The sequence below is a fragment of the Strix uralensis genome, chromosome 16 (genome assembly GCF_047716275.1).
Source record: "Strix uralensis isolate ZFMK-TIS-50842 chromosome 16, bStrUra1, whole genome shotgun sequence".
In the NCBI taxonomy this organism is placed as follows: domain Eukaryota; kingdom Metazoa; phylum Chordata; class Aves; order Strigiformes; family Strigidae; genus Strix; species Strix uralensis.
In genome coordinates this window covers 7,659,557-7,679,725 of record NC_133987.1, presented here as the reverse complement: position 1 = coordinate 7,679,725, position 20,169 = coordinate 7,659,557, and the positions used below count along the sequence as shown (strand labels likewise).

At 57.4% G+C, this 20,169-nt stretch overlaps 2 protein-coding genes across 6 annotated transcripts in view; one reads left to right on the top strand and one right to left on the bottom strand.

Moving 5' to 3' along the window:
- Nucleotides 1-9,075: 9,075 nt before the first annotated feature.
- Nucleotides 9,076-16,020, top strand: SLC29A4 (solute carrier family 29 member 4). Of its 2 annotated transcripts, none has more exons than XM_074886642.1 (11): nt 9,076-9,228; nt 11,298-11,467; nt 12,170-12,301; nt 12,421-12,534; nt 12,622-12,750; nt 13,243-13,317; nt 13,721-13,986; nt 14,075-14,210; nt 14,449-14,636; nt 14,893-15,133; nt 15,208-16,020. In XM_074886642.1, the coding sequence occupies exons 1-11, from the start codon at nt 9,200-9,202 to the stop codon at nt 15,348-15,350; spliced, it is 1,623 nt and encodes a 540-aa protein (XP_074742743.1). In that variant the 5' UTR covers nt 9,076-9,199; the 3' UTR covers nt 15,351-16,020. The 2 variants fall into 2 exon arrangements, with proteins under 2 accessions (XP_074742743.1, XP_074742742.1); XM_074886641.1 differs by having other exon boundaries at nt 9,093-9,228; nt 11,277-11,467.
- Nucleotides 16,021-16,945: 925 nt separating this feature from the next.
- Nucleotides 16,946-20,169, bottom strand: part of TNRC18 (trinucleotide repeat containing 18) — a 56,840-nt gene continuing 53,616 nt past the window's right edge. For all 4 annotated transcript variants that reach the window (XM_074886636.1, XM_074886638.1, XM_074886639.1 and 1 more), the window contains 2 exons: nt 19,887-19,961; nt 16,946-19,346 (listed from right to left, as the gene is read on the bottom strand). In XM_074886636.1, coding sequence (XP_074742737.1) covers nt 19,140-19,346; nt 19,887-19,961 — 282 coding nt within the window. In that variant the 3' untranslated portion in view covers nt 16,946-19,139. The remainder of the gene's footprint in view (nt 19,347-19,886; nt 19,962-20,169) is intronic.

Sequence of the window (20,169 nt, the reverse complement as noted above, 5' to 3'; positions counted from 1 at the left end):
TAACGGGTTCAAACCCAGCCCTGAGCTAGGCAGACGTGGTTGTGTTCAGATCGACAGTCTCGCATCTGCCTGCTGTTACTGAGGCTGGCCCATTAAGCGTGAATTCCCAGGGAAGGGACTGAGAAATCTCATCTCCAATTATTTATCTTATTACAAGGGTAGACGTGGATTCGTGCCTGTGTTCCTTCCCAGCACGCTTCCCCTTGGTACTGAGTAGGCTTCTGGGTTTAGCTGTGCTGCGGTGATCTACCAAGTGATCAGGCACTGAGATGAGACCCTTTGCTACACAGGACTTGAGTTCAGGATGAAATAACTCTGAGCAAGAGCACAGTTCTGGTGTTAACAGCCCAACTCCACAGGCTGTGGCTGCGGGGAGCAGAGGAAGGGAGAGGGGGACAGGGCAGAACGGCTCTGGAGGGCTCACACCAACCTTGGCCAGGTTTGCTGTGAGACTATTTTTTTAGAGCAAGCAGGTAGAAGGTGGATGCTGGGGGAGCAGCAAGGCAGAGGCAAGCACCAGCACTGCTCTGACCCTGCCCTGTTGGGGAGCAGCGGGTCCCTCTGCAGCACTGCTCCTGGCTCACCCATCCCTGAGCATGCAGCACCTCTCTCGCCTAACCTGGCCCTGGACAAGTCTCAGCCAGGTGCTTGGCAGAGGCTTCTTCAGCTAATTAATGGTGCGATCTGAGCTAATGAGGGCTTTCTGCCCAACCCGCTGGAATTGAGGAAATCTGATGCCTGCTGTTCCAGCACTTACTATGTTTTGGTTTGGGTTTTTTAGCGGTGAGTTTTATTAAGTTACAGGTTATAATAAAGGATTTGGAGGCTAGAGGAATTTGACAATATTTTGATATTCTGGATACTGCTTTGCATGGTCAAGGAAGGCCCTGGGAGAGAAAGAGACACTTGTGTTTGCACAGGTCCAGGTTGGGGGCTATGCTGAGAGGCACCGAGTGATGCAGGGGAGTGGACCTACTTTGTCCATGCAAATGGATCCACTTAATATTTTATCTGTGGAGAGCAATCAGAGCAACATCCCTGTGAAAGCCTGGGCCTTCAGCTTGTGGAGGTGAGGGTGCTGGTGGCTGCGGGGGCCAGGGGGACCCACGGGAGCTACACAGCTGCTGGGTGGAGGTGTGGGGCCCACAGAGTATCCCTGCTCCCTTCCCAGCAGCATCCTAGCCTTCTGCCCCTGCAGCATCCATGTGATTTCCTCCCTGCCCTGGCATCATCCCAGCCTTCTGCGCCAGAGCCTCCCTGCTCCTTCCCCTCAGCATCCCAGCTCCTTCCCTGATTCCCTCTCGGAGCATCCTTCTGCCCATTTCTGCAGCAGAGCTCTGCGGCACATTCAGTGTGTGCTCAGGGCACCTTCTCTGCACTGGTGCTTTGTAACTCAGAGCAGAACATGATAGGAAAAAATAAAAATAAGTGGTCTGTGTTTGCCCTCACCTATTGAGTGTAAGCTGCTCAGAGAGACCTGGGAAAGCTGCTGGGAAGACTCTGCCATGTTTTTTCTGAGCTAATTGCATGCAGCTTTTGAAATTGAGCCCAAAAACTTGAGCCCTGGCAGGAGGGGGAAAAGCTCTGGGCTTCACCTGGCCCCACACCCTCTCTGCTGTTGTCCGAGGCAAGTCAGGTTTGTAGTGAAATACAAACCGTCTGCCGTGACCCCTCCCTATGCACTGTTGGGGTACAGGGGTCTCTGCCAGGTGCCCTTTGGGGACCCCCCGGCCCTTCAGTGCCCCACTCTTGCTCTGTATGGGCAGCAAGCACGGTGGAAATGCAGAGAGCATCTCCTCTCCTCACCCAAAAACAATTTTGAAAATGAAAGCAGGGAGGCAGAGCCTGGAGATGTTATCTCGCTCCTTTTGAAACAGCCTTTCCTCTCTGCCAGGGTGAAAGGCAATTTGCATTTCAAGAGGTCAGGACTAGCTATTTCTTTTTACCACCTGAAATTAGTTATTAGAAGTCTATCTGGAAACAAAACAACGCACACACGGAAAGATGGCCTCTGCGGGCTCAAATTAACTGCTCCTGTCATCCCAGATTTCTCTGGCTGCTGCTGGAGGATGCTGAATCGAGGAGGTACGGGCACTGAACGGTGCAAAACCAAGAGCTTATCTGTACGGCAGGAGCTGCTCTGGCCATGGGTGACCTGCTGGGATAAGGGGGAGCGGGGCCTTTCCTGGGAAGGGAGAGGCTTTGCACCCTGCTGCCATGCACAGGCTTGGCTCTAGAAAGGGTGCTGCGGCAAGGATAACTCAATAACCATCTCCCTGCAAACCCTGCATCCCTGCTTGCTGCCAGCTCCCACCCTCGCCCAAGAGTGGGCCCTCAGCCTGGTCCTGGCAATTCAATTCTCCCTAATAAAAAGCCTCTGGCAGCCCTGAGCTTGGCCAGGGCTGGGGTTTGCTGGGCGCTGATCGCTTTGTTTTCTCAGCTGCTGCCTCTGCCCTCCCCAAGCTCACTGCTGCCACTTATTTATATTGGAGTTTGCATTAGCAGATGCACTCTGGGATATTCAATTACCTATAAAGAGCTGTAGCAACGCAAGCCTTTGCTGGAGCAATCAAGAGGGTTGGGTTTGGGGTTTTTTTTCTTGGGTTTGGATGTTGTGGGCTTTTTTTTAACTGGCTTTTAAAGGAGATGTGGGGATGGGTAAAGTGGTAACATTGAATAAAAAAAAGAAGTGGTGGAGTAAAGAGGGGGAGAAATAAATAAATAATCCTGTTTATGAAATGAAACAGCCGGGTAGAAAAATGATCTCCGGGAAGAAAGCAGCTCCCAAGGCTATTTTTAGCTCTTTTGTTTCTTTTTCTCCCCCTGCCACCCCAGTGCGTGCTGTGGGTTTGGTTCATGTCAGTTCTGCTGTTCTCCCTCACCTCTTGAGTGCCAGGTGATGCCTTGTATTTGTTTAATGTTTTTTGCATCTTTATAGGGTGGAGGCAGGGGGAAGGGCAGCAGCAGGCAGGAGAGGAGAGGCCCTGCAGGCATCACCCTCAGCCCTGCCTGAGAAAACTGGGGGGCAAGGTGGCAGGGGGGAGTGGTGAGGGGGTGGTGGGGACCATGCCTCTGCTGCAAGACCTGTGTCAGCAGTGGGGTTACCCCAGAGCTGGACATGGGCCCCCAACTTTGCTCCTGAGCAGCTCCAGGGGCTGCTGTAGCACCCCCCCCCCCCCCCCCCCAGTCCCCTTTGCCCGGATGCTGGGTGGTTGCAGTTGCTGTGCTGGGCAGGAGTCACGTTTGGTGTGTTTGCCTCCTTTGCGAGTCCCGTGCTCTGGCAGCAACAGGACTGGAGGAGCCCTGGAGCTCCATCGGGTCCTCCTCCTCCCCCTGGGCACCACCACTCCCCATCCCCACCCCAGCAAAGCTTTCCTCCGCTGCCCTTAAAGGCACTGCAGCCTTCCCCTGGCATCCCTCCCGGTGCCTGTATCCTCCCTCGGACCCAGGTCTCCCATCACATCCCTCCCGGGTGGTGCTGATGCTTTTACCCTGCACCTCCTCTGCCCCCAGCCTCCCCCTGAGTGAACATCCGCGTGGGCTCCCATCCTGGTGCCTTTATGCAAGAAATACATAATTCTTTTATTATTCAATTAGGATTTTAACACACAATCAGGTGATTGCTTTAAGAGGATTTCCTATAAGGCAGGATTTGAATAACCAGGCTACGAGTAATGTATTCCCTTAACTGGTTTATTCCTTTATCAGATTTTTTTTTTTCCTAAGCACTTTAATGCATTTACTTTCCCATTGTCGACACTTTTCTCTGTGCTCTTCCTCCCTCCCCAAGCTTATGCAAATCCCCCATAAGGCGTTTAACGCGCCGTGTGTGTCAATAGTGCCGAAATCTTCACGACAGCATTAGGCTTCATGCATGCCCCGGCTGATTAAGAGGGGCGGTGGGGCCAGCGTGGCTGCCCAAGCCCCCTTTCAGCCCTCACCATGGGGCCAGGGAAGGGGCCTTCGGGCTGGGAGCTGCATTTTTCCAGAGAAAAGGCTGGAGCTGAAAGTAGCTCTTTTCTTTTGCAAGGCGAAACGTGAATAGGGAGCGCAGGGCTGACCTGTCTGCTGCTGTTTGCTGCCCTGTCGCTCAGCTTTTGGGGTGCTGAGGGGGTGTGTGGAGGTGTTAAACTGGTGGGGGGAAATGTCTGTGGGTGCGATGTGAGTGGAGGAGGAAGAAGAGGGTGGCAAAATAACCCATGAGCCAACATCCACATTAATTTGCTTGCACATCGCCTGCCCGTGTGGCAGCGGGTGCACAGGGTGCTTTGCTCCTGGGTGCCCACCCGCTCCCGGGAGTCCTGTGGGAACAGCTTTGCTCATTGCTGGCAGAAAAAGCAGATTTTTTTTCCATTAATTGTGCCACCGAGGCTCAGCCGGTGGCTCTGCCTGTTGCCGTGGTGCTGGGCGGTGCTGCCTGGCCTTTCTTGCACAGCTGGGTTGCTTTCTGAGGAGGTAGTGCCTTGCCGGCAGACCCAGCCTGCTGTCCTCTGGGTCTTGTTTTGGGGGCGGGGTTAACAGCCTTCACAGGCACAGGGGTCTAATGTACCTGCTGGGTGGGGGAGAAACCTTCAGCACTGCCTCTGGGGGATGCAGTTGCTCTGCTCTCCTTGGTGGAGCGTTCACTCTGAAACCTACAGACAACAGCTTGGACACTGGAAAAAGGGAAGCGTGGGGGGGAGGGCAGCATGTGGTAGGACAATGGGATTAGCCAAAGGGGCTGTATCGACTGCAACTCGCCATTTCTCTATTGCCAGAGAGGCTCAGGCTTTGTGGCTGCTGGCAGGGCCCTTTGTGAACCCAACTTGATGGGGGGAAAACCCCATCCACGGGTGGTTGTCACCATTTTCTCCTTCCAGAGAAAATTCTCTTCTCTCAACCTGGGTCTTTAAATAGCCGGGTGAGTGGGAGAGAGCTGAACCCCGGCCGTTGTTTCCTCTATGCCCGCCGCTGATTGTCTCCTTTTTTTATCCCATCCTGCCACTCTGCCTGGGTGTGCAGCAATTATGCAATTGCAATCAAGGAGCTGAATTAGCAGCTCATCTTGGATTAATTAGAGATGGATGCAAATCTCTTCCAACAAAGGAGGGGGGGGGTCAGAATGCAAAGGCCGTGGGTATCCTCTCAGGGTTTCTCCAGCTCTCCCAGGCTGGTTTGGCTGATTTGGAGGCGGGAGGGATGCACAGAGCAACCCCTAGCAGGAGAATCAGGGCATCCTCATGGAAGAATTTGGTCCTTGGCCTTGGGACAAGGGCTGGGTGCCCCAAAGCTGATGCTCAGCTCAGCCCCTGCATCTCTCTGGAGCATTTAAACCCAGTGCTTTGGGCTTAGAGCGACTCCCCCTCCCACCCCAGTCCTGTTGCAAAGCTTGGGGAAAACCCAGTTAATCCTCGCAGCTTCCCGTGCCGAGCTCCCACTGGTGCCCAGGATTTCTGTTCACCTGCAATCGGATTGCAACAAACCCCTCCAGCTGCATTGAACAAATGCCCTGGCTACTCCTCGCTTCACCCAGGCCCCGATAATCCCCCAAGTGTGACTCTGGCCAAGTGACAACATCCCTGTTTAATCCCCAGCGTCTCAGTGCAAAGCCAGAGCTGCGGCGGATGCTCCTAGTGCCGGCACAGCACGCTCGGCTGGCGCTGGGAGCGGACCCCGGGGAAGGACGCGAAGGCTGCGATGCTATTTAAAGGAGCTTTTCCAAGAGGGGATTGCAGGCTTGGGAATGGCTTCCCCTTCCCATGAAGCGGAAGAGATGGATGCACAGCGTTCCTGGGAGCACTGAGTGTGGGGTTGTGGGAAGGGAGGGGCTCAGATGTGCCTGGTCCCCCCAGCTCAGCAATCACAGGTACCCCAGCCCGGGTGGTGCAGAGGGGACATGGCATTGGCCATGGGACACCCATGGCTTGGTTAGGGAGCCCAGTTTTGCTGTTCCTTATCCAAGGGACAGCTCATGGCTGTGCCCACAGGGATGGGGACAGCAGGGACAGCCCCTTCCCGTGGTCCTCAAAGGTTTAAAGCCATGGCTTGAGGTTTTTGGCAGTGCAGTGGGGATGCAGATACCTGAAAGGTCTCTCCTTCTTCTCACCTCCACAACAGCAATGATTAATAAAACCTGACTCCACTGGAGGGGCAAGAAAAAACTGCAATAGAGGGGATTTCTGGAGACTGTCCTAATCTGACGTCTCTAAGCCAAATGAATCAGCAGCGTCTTATTCCACTCGGCGGGATTAATCAGTGTTCTACCAGGCTCCAGGAAAGCGAGGAGAAGCTCTGACTAGCAAGGAGCTGTGGCGAGGTGGCTGCAGGGTGTTAGGTGGTTCATGGAGCAGAGCAAATCCCTCCTGTAATCTGGTGGACGCTGCTGGGATGCACCCGCTTGTGTCGGGAGCTGTGGGACAGTGGGAAGAGGCAAGAGAAGGCAAAAATACCTTCCAAAAGCTGTGGTGTGGGTGAGGGGTGTGCTGTGGTCCATGTTGTTGGATGTGAGGGTGCAGGGGGAGACCCCAGGATGGAGCTGTGGGGTGGGGGGATGTCCCTCCTGCCGTGGGGACCAGGGTCGCTGGGTCAGCTTCGTCTCGTCGCACTCTGAGCATCATGCCTGGCAGGTTTTCCTGGCTGTTAAAGTGGGTCAAGCAGAAACCCAAGGAGCATCCAAGCTCACCAACCTTGAGCCAGCTACATCGAAGCTGAATTATTTAGGGCCAGCTTAAAAAATTGAAGAGCCCAGCAAAACTCAGGGAGAGCTCAGCTCACAGGACTGCCATCCCCCCCCATGCCCCCGTCTGGCAGAGACAGCTCAGTCTGCCCATGCTTGGGGGGAACCTTGGGCACTTTGGGAGGGGGGGACAGTGTTGTTTGTGTCTAACACTGCCCTTGGGAAAGGGGAAAACTGTGGGAAAGCACTCGGAGAAGTTCACCATGATGGCTTCATCTCCCTGTGCTCCCCCATAGCCCCCCAAGTTGTAGCTGTTTCTTTGGGTACTGCAGCGCCCACAGCAGAAATAGCAGAAAGGGAACCCCCTTGTCCCCCAAAATGGGGATCATGAAATCGTGTGATTTTAGACAGGATGGTAAAGGTCAGGGGCTCCTTATTTGCCACAAGGTGTTCGGTCACAGCATCTCCCCACGGCTCGGAGAGCACCAAGTGCATTTGGGAGCTGAGATGCTCCCCTGAGCTCGGTCACTTTTAAAGGATCCCCCAGCTCCGTACCTGAGGCTTTGGGATGGGGAGAAATGGCTCATGGGGAAAATCCCCGTGGAAAGCGGTGAGTAATGCTGCCTGACGAGCGCCAAGGCAGCAGGGCCTCGCCGGTGAGCCGTGAAAAGGCGAGCACACATATGCTTCAGCTCGTCCTGCTCTTTTTGTAGAACATTCACATCGTCTGGGTGCCAACCAGCAGCAGATGCAGACGGGGAACCCCCACCACAGTCACCCTCTTTTCTTAAATTTCCAAGGTACCTGGCAGGGGGTGACAGGGTCTGGTGTAGGGCAAGGGGACATACCCCAAGAGGAGTGAGGTGTTTTGGGATTTTATGATGACACTATCAAATTAGAGCTGAACCAACCCAGCCAAAACAAGTAGCCAGAAAAATCCCCCCTCGCACCAGTGCACTGAGCTGTGCAGGTGCTCAGCCAAGGGGGGAGAGAGGAAAGCTGAGCCCCTGGCTCCGCACAGAGCTCAGCGCAGCAGTCTGGTTTGCTCTGAGCCAAACTCCAGCTATTTCAACCAAGGAGAAAAGATGGAAATTTCCACCTGGCCTGTTTTCCTCCCTGTGATGAATTTTCGGGAGACCCTTTGCTCAGCCCTGCTCCTGGCAGAAGGGCAGCTGAGGAGGCGCAGCCGGTTTTGTCTCTAATTTCCTCTGGCGTGAGCAGCAGCAGTGCATCCCGCCGGCCCCGCGCACTGATTTATACAACGCAGCATTTATTGACTGCGAGAAGATTGTAATTCACAGCCCGGCGCGTTGCAGCCACGGCGTGTGAGCAGGGATGGTACCTCTCCTCCCTCCTGCTGCCACCATCCTCCCACAATCCCGGTGGGGAGAGTCCAGCAAGGGCCGGTCCCCCCCGGGCTGTCCCGCAGCTCGATGGGAGGGGGCACCTACTGTCCCGTCCCCCCGCCCCGTCGTCCCCCCCTATGCCTTGGTGCTCCTGCGAGAAAACCCGATAACATCAAATCCCTGTGATGTTTCCTGCAGCCTTGGCCAGCTCACCCAGCTCAGGAGGGTGGGGACACCCGCGGTGTCCTTGCCTGGAGCACCCTCCCCGGGGACACACCCGTCCTCTCTCTGGACAGACATTCCCACTGCCCCACGCTCTGGTTCCCTTCCTCCTCTGCTTCCACTCCCTGGTTATGCTGGGGAGCAGAGACACACCCCACCCCCCCACCCCCCCCCCACTTGTTTACCCAAAAAGCTGAGGAATTGCTGCGTTCTGCTAGCCAGAGCTGCAGTCTGTCTGTCCGTCCATCCATCCATCCATACATCCATCCATCCATCCATCCATCCATCCTTTGGTCTGTCCATTTATTCATCCGTCTTTCTGACCCCCCATCTATTCTTCTGTCTGTCTGTCTGTCCGTCCATCCACCATTCCATCCATCCGTCCGTCCATCTATCCATGGGACAGCTCATGCTGACCCTGTCATTCCCTCTTATGCCAAAACCATTTTCAGGGTGGGAAGGACCCTGTCCCTGCAAAACTCATGTCCTAAATGACATTATAAATTACTAGGGCTTTCTTCCTAATTAATCTCTCTTTGTAATTAGCTCCAGGCCTCCGAAATCCCCTTAAAGCGACTATAGGCAGTACCTATAGGCGGTACCTATAGGCAGGGCTCTGCTCATTGCAAAACCTTTCCCGCGGCCCCCGGGCTAACCCAGCCCTCTCCCAGCAGCCCGGGGCTGGCGGGGGGGGGTCGGTTCGGGGCTCCCCAGTTCCCGGTGCGCGCCCCCGGGGGGGTGGGAGGGCGGAGGAGGAGTGAAGGGGAGGCGGGAGGATGCGGGGCGGGGGGGGTGAGGGGCGGGAGGCAGGGCCGGGGCCGCCTCAGCTCCTCGCTCGCAACCGCCGTGCTCGCTGCCGGCCTCCCCCCCGCTCCGAGCCCCCCCCCTCCTCTCCCCGCTCCCCCGGAGGAGGCTCCGGCATGGCGGGGCCGGGGACCGGCGGCCGCCGGTGCTGAGCGGGGCGGGGGCAGCGCCGATGCCGCAGACCCGCCGCGGCGGAGGGAGGTAAGAGCCGCCGCCGACCTGTTGGGCACGGCCGGGAGCGGCTGCCGGAGGCGGGGGGGGGGAACGAGATGCGGGGAGACACCCCCCCAGAGCCCTCTGCCCCCTCCCCGGCGCCCGAGCAGCCCCCCCGAGAGCGGCCGGGGCCGGGTTTCCCCTCCGCCCTCCCCTTCTTTCTTCAGCCCGAGGAGGGGGGTTATTGAATTCCCCGTTTATTACAACTTCCCTGCTTGCAAGATGTCGGGGGACCCTTGTGCCGGAGCAAAAATCGTTTCTCTGGCCTGACGGGGGATGGCGGGGGGGGTCTGCGGTGCCCGGGGGTCACCCGGCACTGGGGTGGCAGCAGCGTTGGGGTCCCCCCCTCTGCCTGGCCCTGCGGGTGCCCTGTCCCTGGGTGAGACCTCCCACCCCTGGCCGTGATGGAGAACCCCCTCCCCTCCCACCTTGGGTCCAGAGGGGCGGCAGGGCCCAAGTCCCCTCCCGTGTAAATCCAAAAGGAGGGGACAATCCGATTTACCGCGGCGCAGGGATGCTCGGAGCAAGCGAGGCGGAGGGATGCTGAGGGGCTGGTCCAGCACCGTGGCTGTGCAGCGCATCCCGCTCCGCTCCCGGCCCCAAGAAGTTTGGGCCACAGTAGGTACGGGGTGTTTCCAGCCGGCGTGATCTCCAGCTGGGATTTCTGCTATGGAAAAATCCCACAACAGGCTTTCCCGGCATCCCGGGAGATGCTTCCCACTGGGTTTTATTGCCTGGGGTAGCATCAGGCGCAGGAGGGTGCTCAGTGATGGGGATCACAGCCAGCTCTGACTGTGAGTAACGGGTCGGAGCGGTGTCCCCACCCAAAATGTGCCCCGCTGGGTTGTTCTGCCTGTGGTGCTCCAGGTTGGGGGGTCTTGGGGCCCACCCCGGCATGGTGCGGGGGGGGGACCCCAGCCTGGCCCCATCCAGGCCTCCGCACAGCCTCGGGGCCGTGGCAGAGCCACGCTGTGCCACCAGTCCCTGCAGCGAGCAGATGCATTTTAGGCTCTAGGATTGTGCTTGCCAGGGTCTGGGGGCACCACATTTGCCACCCACCCCAGGGTCCCCCCAGCATCCCACCCCTCCTGACACTCGGGGAGATGCTGGAAAACCTCTCTGCTCCTGCAAACGCCACATCTGCCAGGGAGACCAGAGAAATCACTGTCTTTGATTTTTCCTCCCTCGCTTGCCTCAACCTGCTGCCTTGGAGATGTTTGGGTTTTTTCCCACCCCCCCCCGGCCGGCTGGGTGGTCTGCAGGGGGCGGGTGAGGAGGCAGCCTGGCATCTAGCGACTGGCGCTGGTAATACAGAGTGGTCCCCCCTGCGCTGCCCCGAGCTGCTCCCCAGGGCCTGGGCTGGCCCCAGAGGGATGAACCATGTTTTGGGTGGCTCTGGTAGGGTCGCTGGAGGATGCCAGGGGTTTGGGAGTTTATTTTGGGATGCATTTGGTGCGGATCCTCTCGGGCAGATGCTGGCGCCTCTCTGGCGGCTCTCAGAGCATCTTCCTGCTGTGCCATGGTCCCTTGGAGAAGCAGATCCAAAATGCTCACCTTAAAAGCCAGGTTGCATCCCATCCTCTCCCTCAAAAGGCTGCAGGAGTGTGTCTCTGCCCCAGCCCCGGGCAGCAGAGATGATGAAAAAGGGCATAAACCTGGGTAAGTGTGCGCTGCTGGTGGAGAACAAGTGCTTCCCGAAGCAGCCAGGATCTTCCCCAGCAGCCACCCTCTGTGAGTGGTTTTTCACCCATTAATTTCTCTAATTACTTTTGGGAATCACAGCAGTGTTTGGCATTGGTAGCATCCCAGTGAGCTGCTGAACTGGGCTGGGGTGAGTGCTGTGCCTCTGGGGTGGCTCACGTGGATCCCCCAGATCATTTCTCACCACCCCAAATCCAAACTCCTGCCCAGCGGGTCGAGGGATCCCGCTCTCCTCGAGGAAAGCATCTTTCCAGGTGGAAAAAACACAAGAGCTGCAGCGATACGGTGGGGTGGCAAAGGCTCAGGGCCACCCACGGGCCATCTGTCCCTTGCAGTGTCACCGCTGTCCCTCCCAGGTCGGCCACCATGGGCTCGGTGGGAGCTGAGCGCTTCAAGGAGCTGAGCCCGGCGGGGACACCAGAGGGCAACGTGGTGATGAGCTTCAGCTTCGACAGTTACCAGCTGGAGGAGGACGAGCTGCAGCGGGGCAGCCAGGCCAAGGGCATCCTCACCTTCATGGAGCCGGGTGAGGGCAGGCACGGCCCCGGCCCACAGCCAGGACCTGGGTTCCCTGGTGGTTTCCCACCCATTTAGGAGCTTCCTGGGATGGGTTTAATAGCCACAAATGGCCTGAAATGCTGTAAAACTGCCTAATGCCTTTTTTCAACGTGTTTGTACCCATATGAGCCACCACAGCATCCCGCGGCAGTGGGCTCTGCAGGTTGGCAAGGAGTTGAGGGTTTATGCCCTGGCTCTCCTGCCTGGCTCACCCCCAGCCTGCAGCTTCGTCCTTCCCCGTGCAGGGCTCAGGGATGCTCCTGGGATTATTCCCAGCGCTACTCCACACCCTGGGGCAGCCCTGTCCACCTCCAGCCCCACCTCAACCCCTCCTGCACCTTGACTTTGACTCTTACCCGCACTGCCTGGCTCTCAGGTTATTCGACTGCAATGAAAACTCATCAGCCCCCAAAGCCCAGGTGTTTTCCCACCTCCTGGGTCTCTCATCGAAATGCCTTTAAATAGGGAAGGAGCTTCTTGGGGATGAGGCCATTTATCTGTGAGTTCTGTGGGGCACTGGGCTGTTTGCTGTGGTGGAACCCCTCCTCATTTGCCATAAAGGACTTGGAAGCACCATTCGTCACCCTAAGGCTGGGGTCTGCTCCAGGTCCTGTGAGTGCAGCAGTGCCATTGTCATAGCTTTTTCTCTTTCTTTCCCCTTTTGGGACAGTTTCTGATGATCCTGAGCCCCAGGATCGGTACCATGGGATTTACTTTGCCATGCTGCTGGCCGGGGTGGGATTCCTCCTGCCATACAACAGCTTTATCACCGATGTGGACTACCTGCACCATAAATACCCAGGTAGGTCTCCAGCAGCTGCAGCACCTCCCAGCCACCCCAAAGCTGGGAAGAGCTCAGCCCCCCCTTCCAGGGGAGCCAGACCCCTGCCACCCCCCGCTCCATCACCTGCCTCTCTTCAGGGACCTCCATTGTCTTTGACATGAGCCTCACCTACATCCTGGTGGCCTTGGTGGCTGTCATCCTCAACAATGCACTGGTGGAGCTGCTGAGCCTGCATACCCGGATATCCGTGGGTGAGTGGGGGGGTCCCTGCACCCCTCGGCAGTGCCAGCCCCATGCTGTTCCCCCCCCCCCCCCAATCTCTTGTCTCCCTCCCACAGGCTATCTCTTCGCCCTGGGGCCCCTGCTCTTCGTCAGCATCTGCGACGTCTGGCTGGAGCTTTTCACCCGCAGGCAAGCCTACGCCATCAACCTGGTCGCTGTTGGGGTGGTGGCCTTTGGCTGCACAGGTATGCGGGACAGCGGCTGGCGTGGGGGCAAGCACAGACCTTCAGATGGCGGGGGGGGAAACAGCCCCGTCCCCAAGAGCCGTGGTCTCCTGGGACAACCTGTTGCTCTGATGGCTATAAACTGTCCCTCGTGTCCCTGCTCCATCCCCTCCACCTCTGTCCAGCCACCGCAGGACTGGCCAGGGGCACCAGCACCAAACCGGGCATTGGTCCACGACGCCACCGATCTGGGCCACCATGGTGGCTTCCCAATCCCCTGCACCTGGTGGCCACTCTTGGTGGGAACAACTGTGTTGGGGTATCCAAGGAGGGCAAAAAACTCCCCCCTGCTTTTGGGGCAAGGAGGCTCCGGGTGCTGCAGCGGCTGTTGGGGAGGGATGCAGCTCCCGGATGGTGCATCATATGGGCTCCCACCGGGGTTTCTTCCCCCTGCCTGGCGTTTCAGCTGCAGCAATAATCCCTCCTTCTCCCCTTGGCACATCTCTCCTGAAGTGCAGCAATCCAGCTTCTACGGCTACACGGGGCTGCTGCCCAAGCGCTACACGCAGGGAGTGATGACGGGCGAGAGTAAGTACCTGCGACCGCTGCCCATGTCCACGTCCGACCGCATGGTCTGGCTCGGGGGGACCCTCCTGCACCTTCTCCTGGGGCCCCAGTGAGTCACCCCTGGGGCCCCGCTGTCCCCAGCGCAGCCCAGCCAGGTTGCCAGCAGATCAGGTACACCCCAGGGTGCTCCCCAGCAAACCGGGGTGTTTAATGGTTTCTAAATCACTTGCAAGACCCACTGCACTGCCACGCCAAGCTGGGGGTGAGGATGTCTGCCAGGACCTGGCTTCAGCACCCCAAAATCACTACTGGTAGCTCCTCCACAGCTGGAGGCATCACATCCATGTGGTGGGAGGGCTGACGGGGGTCCCTGAGTGACGAGACTCAGCGGGACCCGGTGCCGATAGCTCTCCCATGCCACCAGGCACTGCTGGGGTCATCATCTCGCTCAGCCGTATCTTCACCAAGCTGCTGCTGTCAGATGAGAAGGAAAACACAGTCATCTTTTTTTTCATCTCCATCGGCATGGAGCTGACATGCTTCATTCTCCACCTCCTGGTGAAGCGCACCCACTTCGTCCGCTACTACACAGCCTGCTCCCACAAGGGCCTCCCCGAGACCCGGGGGGCCAGCGACCGCGGGATGGGCTACCGCGTCCACCACGATGTCACTGCTGAGGATGTCCGATTTGTAAGCCAAGGGCGAGTTTCCCCTCTGGCCTCTGGGGTCCCTCTTGCCACCGGAGCTCAGTACTGGTGTCCTCTCTCCCCCCACCCAGGAGAACCGGCAGCGGGGGCAGTCGAGCTCCCCCCGGGGCAGCCCGGGCCCTGAAGCTGAGCTGGCTGGCAGCGGCACCTACATGCGCTTCGACGTCCCTCGGCCCAAAATCAAGAAGAGTTGGCCCAGCTTCAGAGGTGGGTGGTGGGCTCGGGGGGGCAAGCCACACCAATGGGGTGGTTTTGCAGCATTTTGCAAGGCAGAATGAGCAATTGGTGGCCCAGGGCTTTGGGGAAGGGTCATCCCTTTCTCAGTGTGCCCAAAAACATGGAGCAATCTTGTCTTTGGAAGCCACCCTCAGGGTGCCGGCAAGGCAAGGCTCTGCAAGGGGAGGGCTGCAGGTTTTGGCTGAGCTGTGCTACCCATCCCTGCCAGACATGCTGCTCCACCGCTACGTCGTGTCCCGGCTCATCTGGGCCTACATGCTCTCCATCGCCATGACCTACTTCATCACTCTGTGCCTCTTTCCTGGGCTGGAGTCGGAGATCCACAACTGCACACTGGGGGAATGGCTCCCCATCCTCATCATGGCCATCTTCAACCTCTCCGACTTCGTCGGCAAGGTAGGAGAGAGGCGAGCACCAGCACAGTGGGGGCCTGCCTCCTTTCTGTGTCCTCTTTCAAAGCCACTTGGCTCCACAGAGGGTCATCTCCACCCCATGGGTATCTAAGCAGCGTGAGGTTGCTCACCAGCATGGCCGAGGTTGGGTTCCTGCAGCAGTTGGTCTTTCCACCATCTCGTCTCCTCCATTTTGGGCACCATGTTGCCCTCCCTAGCCCTCTCGCCGCCCCCAGCATGGTCTCTGCCCCTCACTGCAGATCCTGGCTGCCCTGCCCTATGACTGGAGAGGGACCCACCTCCTCATCTACTCCTGCCTCCGTGTGGTCTTCATCCCCCTCTTCATCATGTGTGTCTACCCCAACGGGAGACCCACCTTCGGCCACCCCGCCTGGCCCTGCATCTTCTCGCTCCTCATGGGCATCACCAACGGCTACTTCGGCAGCGTCCCCATGATCCTGGCCGCCGGCAAAGTGAGCCCTGAGCAGCGGGAGCTGGCAGGTAGGACCGAGCCCTCCCGGGAATCCCATGCGGGATGGCCAGACTGTCCTGACACCCCGTGTCCCTTCCCACAGGGAACACCATGACCGTGTCCTACATGACAGGTTTGACGTTGGGCTCGGCCGTGGCGTATTTTGCCTACAGCCTCAGCAGTACATCCCACAGTACCTGTTTCTACACCGAAACCTCCAACGGCTCCTTTACGTCGGGGTACTGAGCCCCAGGGCGGGGCGATGGGGACAAGATGGGACCTGCTTCCCACCATGGTTCCCACTGCCCCGCATGGCCCATGTCCCTCCTCGGGGAGGGAGCCCAGGGGCAGAAACCTGCCCCAGGGGGGACAGGGACCGGCATCCCATTGGCATGGGGCCGTTGCATCCCAAAACAGCCCGTGCTGCCCAGCCAGGTGCTGTGCAGGGCCCCTTCATGGGGTGACATCCCCCCATGTCAGGGGACGGTCCCATTGCTCTTGGGGGGGCTCCCCATCAGAAATGTGCAGCTCTCCGGTGGAGGCAGGGGAGGGAAGTCTTCTCCTGTTTGAGCCAAGCCATTGCCAGGAGGAAGAAAATATTGCCAAAGCCCAAAGAGAATAGGACCAGCACTGGGGAGGAGGGTGATGGAGGGTTGGTGAGGAAGAGGAGGAGCAAGAGAGGAAGGAAACACTCCTCCAGTCCCCGGTGGCTCTGAGAAGGTGGGTCTCACTTTCACTGATGGTGCTGCAAGTTTTCACCAAGAATGGCTTGAAATCATGATCCCTCCCCAAATACACCGATCGCTGTATAAAAGACCCACTTCACTTCTGCTGGTTCGAAAAAAAACACTTTTTTGCGTGTTGTTTTTGCCCCCCCCGCCCCCTAACGGCGAGAGGCAGGGTCTTGCCTCTCTCCTCCCCACGCTGTGGGGCTGCCCCACTGGGGCAGAGAGGGGGGTCTCAAGGCCACAACACTGCAGATGCCACCCATGGGCCACTGCTTAGCTTCAAGATTTATTTCAAGGGACATAAACAAAGCTGACGCCAGATTAAATGTCTTCATCCTGGCACCGCAGGCATTCGGCTGCTGGTGATGGGCTGGGCTGGCAACCACACAGAGGGTGATACCTGGTGCCTGTCCTGGGGGGTCTCGGGGCGTCCCTTGTGCTGCTGCCTAGCTCCAGGGTCCCCTCTGCCACCTGGGGGGGCATCCCTTGTGCTGCTGCCTAGCTCCAGGGTCCCCTCTGCCACCTGGGGCGGCTGGACTTGTCACCAGGTCCCATCAAACCCTTTTGCGGGCAGCAAGCGGGAGAGGGAATGGGCTGAATAGAACAGAAACCATCTGGAGAAGGTGCCGACTCCAGAAGCTGCTGTTTTTTGGGACGCGCTGCACCTCACTGGGCCAGGAGTCGGCGGGTGCCACCTCCCAAGGAAGCAAAGCCCAAGGGCTGGAGGCTTGGCCCCCACCCCCAAACGGCCCCACCAGCACTGGAGGGTCTTGCCAGGCCAAGCCCACACCAAGAAGAGCAAATCCAGCATTTCATCCTCAAGACATCGTCCCTGCAGGGCTCGGGGTAGGGGAGCTGCCGTGAGCGTGGTCACAGGGGAAGGACTCACAGCTCCTGCCCCACAGAGCTCTGGGGGTCCCATTCTGTCCCTTGGTGCCACCCTGCAGGGGCACGGACAGACAGACAGGGTCTCCCCGAAAAGCCCCGTGGCCCCAGGGTTGGGTCTTTCCCCAGAGAGGAGGTAGGGGCTGAGCCAAAAAGCGATCGTTGTCACCAAAGGGAGAAAAACCCCGCAGTCAGGACAAGCAAGACAAAGAAAGATGCTTCGTTGGGTTGCTTTTTTTCAATTAATTTTTTTTTTTTTTATGAAAAAAGATCACACGGAGTTCTCCAACAAACAGAATGCCAAAAAAATTGTTTTAAACAAAACATAAACAAAACAAAACAAAAAAAAAAGACAAAAACCTGGCTCTCCTTTCCTCTCGATTGTCTGAAATATCCTTGTGTTCCATAGAAGGCAGTGGGTTTTAAGTGCTTTCTATTTAACATTAGCATAAAATTTCTCTCGCGCGCTCTCTCGCTCTTTAAAATATGCTCACACAATTTGCTTCTAGAAGTACAGTACACTTTGAGCGTGGGGGGTGTGCCTGTTCCCAGATCATTTACAATCACAATCCAACAGGAAATAAAAAATAATATTCTAAACGTCAGACTGTGTTCATTTCTGTCGTTTTTTTTTCTTTTTTTTTATAATTTCATAATTTTTTTCACAGTTTTAAAAAGTTTATATTTATATATATATATTTATATTTATATTTATAATTAAAAAGTTGAATCCATTTAAAGACTTATAATACAGGAGGGCTAAAGAGTCTTTTGGTACATTAAAACTGTACAGGCTAGAACCGTCACTATCCACCGCGCCGAGGCGCCGGGGGCCCGGGGTGGAGATGGTACGAGCTCAGCACCATGTGGTTCGTTTAAAGGACGAGGGGTAACTCTGCAGGGGCGTCCCTCTCCCCTGAGCCCCGGTCTCCGGTCCCTGGTCCGCAGTCGGTACCAGGGCGGATAGTTTCCAATCTGTCCTTGTCTTAAGCATCTCCGCACCGGAGCCTGGGCTGTCGCTGCCGGCCGAGCCGGGCCCCGCTCCACGTCCTAGCAATCTGTAGTGCGAGTCGGTAGTTGCAAAGATCAGTGCGTCTCTTGGGAGTTTTTTTTTTGTTTAAGTGCAAGGATGTTGCATCGTTGCGTGGTTCTCCTCCAGTGTCCCCCAACCCCGGGCCAGGCAGCGGGGATGCCATGGGTCCGGCGTGTGCCCCAGCGGGAGCGAGACAACGGGTCAGCTCCGCAGAGGCGGGGAGGAGGCGACGGGGGCAGCTCTCCAGGAGCCATGGGGGAGGTTGGCTGGCTGGCTGGCGCGAGCTGAAGGGTCCCGTCCCCAAGCGCAAGGTGACAGTGGGACTCTGGCTGTGGAAACGCCGCAGGTGGGCACGGCCGGGCTTCACACTCTACCCCCATTGCCTTCAAATGATGGGCGAGGACTTCCCAGCAGCTCCATGTCTCTGCTCAGGCAGGGCATGGCGGGTAAAGCTGGGCGAGGGATGCTGAAATCCAAAGGCCTGTGGTCTTCTCTGCTCCAAGTACCGAGCAGCAGCTTTTCCCGGTCGTTTCCTGCCCCCCTTCACTGCATGCTCCAAGACGAGTTCTTTGTTTGCCAAGTGTCACCCCCTCGCCACGCACTTGCTCCCCCCAGCACCTTTCCAGGGCAGGAGGGACACAGAGTGACAGGGAAAGTGGGTTCAGACTGTCTGTTCGAGGCAGTGGGAAGGCGGCAGCATCCCGGACTGGATGTTGGCTCATCTTCCATGCAGCTCCTCCCAGCCTGGAGGAGCTCTTCCCCATCTCTGTGCTGGGGCCAGCTCTGCCCCGTCGTGCTCCACGCTGCCGGCCAGAAAAGGAACCACAAAAAGGCGCTGAGAGGATCGAGACGAGGCGCTGAGAGACACTCATCTCCTTTCTCTTTCACCCTGTCCTTCCTAAAGCGTCATGCGAAACTAAGCAGGAAAGGGAATATAAGGACGGAGAGGAGCGTACGCAGAAGGCTAGCAGGTGTCCTTCCACATACAGGCGGCTTCCGAGTTACTGATGGGGGCAAATGACACAAAAGGGATCCCTCCTGCCGGGGGGTCCCGCTGGTGAAATGATCACGAGACCCATGTGCTTTCCTGGACCAAAAGGAGGAAGGGAGAAGTTGGTCAAGTGCCACCTTACTTAAAGCCACTTCCAGAAGAGCCTTGGGGTTCAAGCACCACCACCCCCCCCACCGGCATCTTCCTCAAGTCCTGTAACTGCTTCCCCAACCCCCTTCTTCAGCCTTCTCCTTCCTCCTCGTGTCTCTCGCGCTCTCCTGTCTGTAGTGTGACACAGAAGTCATGAGCATTGAAAGAAACAATCATGTCGTCTGAACAGGCACGTCCTCAGGTTTGTCCCGTCCCTTCCCAGGGGGTGGCACGTGTCCCCTGGGCCGTCAGCAGATGACAGGGACCCCGTCGGTGTTGAAGATCATGCCCGTAGTGGGCTCGTAGGTCCCTGCAAGGTAGTAGAGGTCCTCACTGTCTTGATATTTCTTCGTCTTTAGCATCTGCTCGTATTGATCCAGACCAACAACAAGACACTTGTGTGAGATGGTCTGGACATCGTTTTCATCCACGTGAGAGGACTGGTAGAGGGCTCGCTGCGTGACAGGAACAGAAGGAGGGAGATGGAAAGGAGCAGTTAGATCTCACAGCATTTACATCTTCAATATGCAGGAAAAACATCCACCACAACCGGCCAGGGCTTGTGCTCACACTCCAGCAGAACTCCCCGCTCATCCCTGCTGCCAGCCCAAGGGAGGGACACTGGGAATCTGCACGGGCCCATGGGCAGCGTGGACACAACCCGTCCAGCGCACCAAACCCGAGCCCTCGCTTTCACCCAGCTCCAACCGATGGGAGCCGAGCGCACAGGCAGGGGAATACAGAGGCCAGGAGTTTGCCATCCTCACTTCAAGGATGCAAATGCACAGATGGGTGCTGGATACCAGCTCTCTGTTCCTCCCAACACCCAGCACCTGCAGCTGCTCCCGCCCGCCCAGAAACACCCCTCCAAAGCCCTGGGTGCTGTGGCCTCAGCAGCCGATGCAAAAAGCCAGAGAAGCTGGGGGGGGGCCGCATTTCCCCAGCAGCGTTTGTTCCCCCAGCATCTCTCCCAGCCCTCCCCCAACCTCACCAACCTCCATAAAGTCCTTCCTCTGGTTGGATGCCTGCAAAGCTGTGGACAGACTCCTGCCCGATTTCTGATCCCAGCGCTGTGCCCAAGAGGAAGAGAAAAGAGAAAACAGAAATGAAAAGGAGGTGAATTAGTTGTTTTCCCATGGAATTACCTCCTGCCCATCACATGTGCCTTTACAACCTCAACTCCTGTCCACAACACCTGTTAATAAATACCAAGAGCCCACTGTAAACCACACTGCACACGTGTGCAAGATTCAGTGTTTCTGAGGACCAGGCCAGTCA